This window comes from Ictalurus furcatus, chromosome 15 (genome assembly GCF_023375685.1).
Source record: "Ictalurus furcatus strain D&B chromosome 15, Billie_1.0, whole genome shotgun sequence".
Taxonomy (NCBI): domain Eukaryota; kingdom Metazoa; phylum Chordata; class Actinopteri; order Siluriformes; family Ictaluridae; genus Ictalurus; species Ictalurus furcatus.
Genome location: NC_071269.1, coordinates 24,904,208 through 24,911,632, shown reverse-complemented (window position 1 = coordinate 24,911,632; position 7,425 = coordinate 24,904,208). Strand labels below are relative to the sequence as shown.

The 7,425-nt window shown below is 36.3% G+C and overlaps 1 protein-coding gene across 11 annotated transcripts in view; it reads left to right on the top strand.

The window, feature by feature from the left end:
• The first annotated feature begins 342 nt into the window (after positions 1 to 342).
• The window catches only part of LOC128618988 (zinc finger protein 135-like), a 14,859-nt gene continuing 7,776 nt past the window's right edge, over positions 343 to 7,425 (top strand). For 2 of the 11 annotated variants that reach the window (XM_053642755.1, XM_053642754.1), the window contains exons 1-4: positions 343 to 607; positions 1,664 to 1,952; positions 2,040 to 2,139; positions 5,019 to 5,073. In XM_053642755.1, the coding sequence (XP_053498730.1) occupies positions 1,686 to 1,952; positions 2,040 to 2,139; positions 5,019 to 5,073 (422 nt within the window). In that variant the 5' untranslated portion in view covers positions 343 to 607; positions 1,664 to 1,685. Of the gene's footprint in view, positions 608 to 1,663; positions 1,953 to 2,039; positions 2,140 to 5,018; positions 5,074 to 5,405; positions 6,448 to 7,425 lie in introns of those variants that run through there. The other 9 variants (XM_053642757.1, XM_053642756.1, XM_053642761.1 and 6 more) reach the window with 7 other exon arrangements.

The window sequence follows — 7,425 nt, the reverse complement described above, 5'->3', positions numbered from 1 at the left end:
AACATGCAAACTCCACACACACGGCCCAGCGGGAATCGAACCCCAGGTGTGAGGCGAGCGTGCTAATCACTAAGCCACCGTGCGCCCCCACTATATATTATCTTGTATCATAAATTCTTCATTCTAATATCGAGGTACTGGATTTTTCATTTCCATGAGCTGTAAGCCGTAATCATCGAGATTAAAACAAAAAAAGGCTTGAAATATTTCACTTTATGTGTAATCAATCTAGAATATATTAAAGTTCAACTTTTTGAATTAAATTACGGGGAAAAACAAACTTTTCCACCATAGTAAAATTGTATGAGATGCACCTATCGCGCGCGCGCACACGCACGCACGCACACACACGGTTTGCCGAACTTATGCAGTGGCGCTAATGTTGTCCTCGACGCTTTTCTCACGCTGAGGTCGCAGCCTGATGACGCAAGCAAAGGGGCGTGGTCACAGCATGGCTCTGTCGTGTAGGTTTGTGCGACACCGCCGCTCCGTCCCGGATACTGCTCGCTAAACTCGAATATTTTGGTTATTTGTTTTTTTTTTTTTTTTTAATGATTTGTCGGTTGTTGCTGTGGAGGCGCTGTTCAGTGGCGTGAGGCACCGCGCGGTAATAATTCATTTCTCTTTAGTGTTAAATGTTAGCGCAAGATTTAAGTCGTTGCCACTTTACAAAAATGAAATGTAGGTAATTTTAATACCGACTTCCGGGTTCAAACGGAAATACATTTAATCGGGGCCAGTAATAATACACGGGTAACAAGTAAGACAGTACAAATTATTATTATTATTATTATTATTATTATTATTATTATTATTATAATAAAATGATTGCCTCAAATAAAATAAAATAAAACTACAGCTATAAACAAAAATTAGAAATATTGCCCATGGATGAACTTGGATGTTAATTTCTGTTAGATTTATTGTTGTTGTTGTTGTTATTATTATTATTATTATTATTATTATTACTACTACTACTACTACAGAAATTGAACATACTCATTAAATGTAAACAAAAGCATCATTTTGTATTTTGTGTGTTTCTTTTACAAAGTTACTTATTAATAATACTTTTACAAGTATTATTACTATTAAGACTTATGTATTATTGCTGTTGTTGTTGTTGTTATTATTATTATTATTATTATTATTATTATTATTATGAATATCTTCCTGTAAATCTGCCTTGTGACAATGCCCATTGTTAACTGCTTTACAAATAAAATTTTCTTCTTCTCCTTATTATTATTATTATTATTATTATTATTATTATTATTATTATTATTATTATTTTGTAAAACATCAGTGTGAATTAATATGTGAATTTCATTGCAGTTCATTCTGGGGAGATATTTTGCAGTTCATGCTTAGTTGTAGTTTTTCTTAAATTTAACTTGGAGTACGCTGTTTTATTTCAGTTTTAAATAACGTTTCACTGTGTCGTAGCTGTAGCTGTGTCCTCTGCTGATAGAGGAGTTCGGGTTAGGTGTGAAAACGTAAAGTTCGAAACACCTTTAATGTATTTGATGGGTGTTGGTAGTGATAAGTGAGGTTCACTTTTACAGTTTGTCATTTCGGGGAGAACGATAAATTGGAGGTGTGTAATAAATGATGCACGTTTCCCGCCTCAGTAAACGTCAGCACTGCTGTGTATGTTTTGCAGAAACGGCTAGTTTGCAGCAGTCATGGTCCGGCGCTGTGTTTTCGGCTGCTCTTCTCCCCGCACGTTGTTTGCTTTCCCGACCGACCCTTGGTTGCGAAAAAGATGGTTGGAGTTTGCTCATCTGGAAGACAGCGGTATTCGTTCGAGTTTCCGGATATGTGACAGACACTTTTCGGATGACTGCTTCAATAACTTGGGGCTGTTTAACGCCGGGATGACTTGTTACCTCAGGCTGATCGAGAACGCAGTTCCCTCGTTATACACCGTCGGCGCTCCGACATCAGCAACGGTAAGTCATTTTAATCGATTCAGAAAAATACACTCACATTTTAAATTTGGTCTGCTATAGATTTAATTTATCCACGTTGCGTTTTAGCCGACGATCAGGAGTATCGGATGCCAGTACGAAAAGGTGCGCGACACCGCCAACGTAAGCGTGCAGGTCAATCCGCCGAAGATCTACAGACGAAGTAAAGGTAAATAAACACAGACAGCACTACTTCTGCATGTAAAATATTGTTAAAACCATAATTTCTATAGGTATAAAGTACATTTCCATAGTTTCTCACTCATTTTCTCCTCAATTGGCTCAATTCCCACCCACCATCATACTCCACTCCTCCTCCAATCATACGACAGCTACCAACAATAATAATAATATAATAATAATAATAATAGTGCATCTTTTTGAACAGCTGCTCATGCTGCATCACGTGGCAGTGTAACACACTCTGAGGAAAGCGCTTTCCGCCCTCTTCCGCATACATGAGCTTACAGACTCTTAGAATTGGCTAGTGTCGCTGTGATTGACAGGGGGGAGAGAGAGTATGCCCCTCCCACACAGAGAGCACACCCAATTTTGCCGTCTTGACTCCCGGCTGCAGATGGCTGTGGCATCGTCGGAATTTGAACTTGCGATCCCCCGACGATAGTGCGAACGTTCAGGAGCAACACACATACGTTTTCTTTATTTGGGTCTTCATGATGATGATGATGATGATGATGATGATTATAGCTCAATGTTTCTGTGATAGAAATCTAATTTTATCCAATCAGATTTAGTGTAAGACATAAACTGAGGTCTAGCAGCTAGAATTATTTTGCGACATCAGTTTTGTAAGGTTCTTCCTCTCTCTCTCTCTCCCTCTCTCTCTCATTCTTTCTTAACCCATATAGAATATTATAATATAATATTATAATAATAGTATAATAATATAATAATAATAATAATAATAGCTTTTAATTTCAGTTTGTAAATTTAAAACCGCTTAAAGTAATTAAACTTTGTTAAGGAAAGGTGATGATGATAATAACGATGGTGTTTTGCGCCAGTGCTCAGTGATTGGATGAAGCCGCACACGCTCATGAATTATTCATGAACTAGGGACGAGTGGCTGAGAAAATAACGAGCCGAATGTAAAATGTAATTGAAATGTAATGGAATATTTTTCTTCATTTTTTTGTCTGATTAGAGAACTACTGTAGCGACATGGTTTGTACATGTATATATTGAGAAAAAAAACAAAAAACGATAAAGCCAAATTTAAAGACAATTGGACAGAGAAGTATGCTTTCATTCACCCTGAATCAGATTCATCAGTTTAGAGTCAAAAGTGGTAACGTGAAGCGTCACTATGAAACAAAAACCACTTCAAATGGTCTCATTTATAGCCACGTAAACTAATCAGTAACGGTTACACATTAAAAGGTAACCGTACTCAGCGTTCAGCCATGTTAGGGGCTGATGTGGAAATCCCAGCGTCTTTCCTCTCTACACTGTAGGACATTCACGCTTTCATGCATACATTATTTATACTCATATACCGATTCATTACATTTTCTTTCTTTTCTTTTCTTTTTTTTTTTTTTTTTACTTAAAATGGCATGATATATGAATTTTGATTCTGTCTAAATATCAAGAATTAAAAAGGATTTTTAAAAAAAACTGAAATAGTATGCATGAAATAATAATAATAATAATAATAATAATAATAATAATAATAATAAAAAGTAGAAGAATGAAAGAAATCTTCTTATGTCCAAAATTTTTAACATTTAGGTCTAAAATTTTTAGAAAACATCATTTCTGGACATTTTTACATTTTGGGACTGTTACATGATGCAAAGAAGTAAAAAAAAACAAAAAACCAACAACAATAGTTTAAAACAAACAAAAATATAGTTTTAATACTCTAAGGCATTTAGTGAAGTCTGGCACAAAAACATTTGGAATTTTTCTGTTTTTTAAAAAAAATGTTTTATTTTATGTACAAATTTAATAAAGATTCTAAAGAGCTGCAGATGTTTATGTTAATTTTGAGGTGATTTACAGTCGATATTTTCCTAAAATATATAATATATATATAAAATAAGTGCCTTCAGTTGACTGTCCGTAAGTGCAGACACTATGCATGAAAGGGTTAAATGTGAATTGTCCTAATAATTACACGGTAATTATATGAATAGGCTTAATTATACTATGAATGTTAGTAATTAAATATGTCAAAATATGGCAGTCAAAATATAGATACACAGCAAATTGCAGCTTTAAACTCAACCACGGTTCGTATGTAATCATACAGTTACAGTACGTATGTTTTGTCTTTCTGTGTACAAACAGGAAACATTTTATAAAACAAAAAAAAAACAATTCAATTCTTCATCATCAGTAATCAATATGCAGCGGTTGGTTGATGTCACTGCTGTATCGGTTTGGTTATAGGGCAATGAAATCAAGTGCTGGATATCTATTAAGCACGAAAGATGCCGTCGCGGATCCATGCGTCACTTACACCAAGAAAAATAAGCCATAAAGTTTCAGTCCTACTGTTAAGTTGTTTGTACCAGTCACAGAACCAGAATTTGGACCCGACACTGGCTGATTTCCTCTCGTCTGGGCCCAGTAAGAAGTCACACCTACACCAAAGCTTCTTAGTTTAATGATACTGAAAGCATAGTGTATATAGAAATATTGATAAAGAATGATAAATGTCAATCGGAACAGGTCACAGATAAACTCAAAGCATCTATTAGGTAGGTTTGAGGTATAGAAGAGCTAAAAGACTTCTAGTCTACCAGATAATAAGAGAAGAAGAAGAACCGAGAGAGAGAGAGAGAGAGGGTGAAAGGTAGAGTGATTAGGAATGCTCAAAACAACACATACCAAGAACACAAAACAATTTGGTTCCAGTACATCGTGGCACAAACTTGAGACCTACAGAATTGAGACACAGAGATCATCACATATGTATCACATACAGTGGAAAATAGGTTCATGATTGCCCTTTGATAAATTGCATACGTGCCCTTCCTTCATCATTTCGTATAGTTCACAATCAGTAATGATCTCTTACAGCGATTCAAGTCTGGACAGTCCGGCAGAACGCGGACTCCGACGTGGACTCGGAGAGGTATGTGGATGACCGTAACGCTGGATCGCTCAATTTAAAAGAGATCAGTGCATGGAATATTTTGGTTTAGGGATGCCCTGTATTTTAATATCTATAAGCGTTAATGATGAACAGATACTGGGTCATTTATAACGTGGTGCGATCAAGCATCACTTTTCTCACTGCGAGTAAACTTTCCTTCTGCTGGTGAATGGGGTTGCGCTCTGACAGGAAAAGAATTAATGATTGGTCAGTGTGATGAAGTGGAGTTACTGTTATTACTATAAGAGTGCATCCCGAAGAGTTTTATTCATCTTTAAGTCACAGCAGTTCACCAAGAACAGCATGTTATATTTTTATCCATTTACAGTTGTATTCAGTGTTGTGGAATGTCCACAAGACAAGTTAGTTCCTGTGAACACTTGGCTGTAACCTTTTAAACAGTCGTTTCTTTACCAGACTCTCCTAATAAAGTTAATAAGACAGAAAATGTCGCTTGTCATGTTACAGAGAAACCGCAAAAGCGTCAACTTCTCTGTCCTGAAGACGTTTGTGTCAATTTACCGATTATTATTAGTGTTATTGTGTTATTTATTTATTCTTGCACGTCCCGCATTTTACATGATTTATATATTTGGAGATGCTGGTGTTGTCAAAAACTGTACTGGGATTGAAAATGGAGTGGGAAATATAGAAATAATACGTTTAAGGAATCCTTAAATGATTAAAGATTCATAAGTGAGTATAAATAAATGCATTAACTCCTTCCTTAAACCGTGATCATCAATTAATTTATCATATTGGACTATTTTTTGAGCTATGAATTATTATGTATATACAATATAGGAACCGCGCTTCTTTTCACCGAGTCGGATCATTTGGCTCGGCTCACTGACTCTTTCGGCTCGCAAACGGTTCATTCCTTTTTATTTCTCTCTCTAAACGGGGAAATGTGCGGTATATGTATATATATTTTTTAAATATCTGTAATCGTGATTTATATCTTCTCAACCAAGCCATGAATGAAGTATCGACATTAGCTACATCTATAGAAAAGCAAAGAAAAACTAAACCCGACTCGGGCATGTGAGTCGACTCTGATGTTTCACCTAAAAGAGTCGGTACAAAGACTCGTTCGCTTACCACACATCTGTATTCGTATAACCAAGGCGTAAAAGTTCACCATATTCACGCCTTGAATATGGATGAGCTAGAAGTTATTACCGCCGAAGTGTCAAAGCCAAAACCGGTTCAGTATTTATCTAAAAAGCTGTACGATGCGTTTAGGAGTAAAACTAGAGTCAGTGTAGGAACTGCGTTTGACCGATGGAGAGCTCTGAAAGAACAGAAAGGCCTGAAAACAGACGCCCAACTCGCCAGGTTTCTCCTGGATAGGTAAATTACGCAAATTATGCTCTGTAATAATGTATTTTGAGGGGGGAAAAAAACCCTATATTGGCGAGTCTTTCTTTACATTACAGACGTAGCGAGTGTTGCTAATGGGCTATTAGCGTGTTTGGCGTTAATAAAGTGCTAACATTATTATTGTTAGTTAGCTAGCAAGTATACTAAGGAGATAAGATGAATAATAGAGTTATGACCTGTAACTAAATAATATATATATTTATATATGTATGTGTGTATATATAGATAAGACCTAACATTACAGCTTGTTCGCTAGCCAAAGCCGTGTTGTGGATGCTGCTTGGTGCTAGCAGGCTAGTTAGTTAGTTAGAGCTAGCTAGGTAACATTATCCCAGCTGGCAGTGAGGGGGGTGGGGGTCAAAACTTTTACTTTTACACTGAAGTTTGACACTATAGCAGCTCTGTAGATGAATAACTATAGATGATAGGTATCTGTTAGGAGTCTGACGTTAAAGAGCAACGCAATGGCCTGCAGAGGAAAAAACAACACATTAGTGTGTGTGTGTTTGTGGGGGGGGGGAGGGGGCGGGGGGGGGGGGCAAAACTTTTGTTGAAATTGCTTTTATGAGCATGCATATGTTTAACATCATATGGATTTATTCAGAAATATGCAGGAGCTTTTCAAATCATTTACTGTGTTAAAGAATGTAATGTTATGGAGAAGTTATTTTTTTTTTATTAAAATGTTAGATTAGTTGTCATTATATTTGCTTTTAGGTTATAGGGACTGTATTTACTAAGTATTTACTAAACATGTACGGTGTCCTTGTATTGACGAGTTGTGGTGTTTGTGACTTAAAAAATGGCGTGATTCAGACCGGCGAATTACCGCTTGGGTAGTTTGTAAAGTGTTATATTTAACATAAACGTCTTCATCTGATTTATCCAATCCCAATCCCATATCCCTGAACCAATCCCATATCCCTGAACCAATCCCAATCCCTGAAC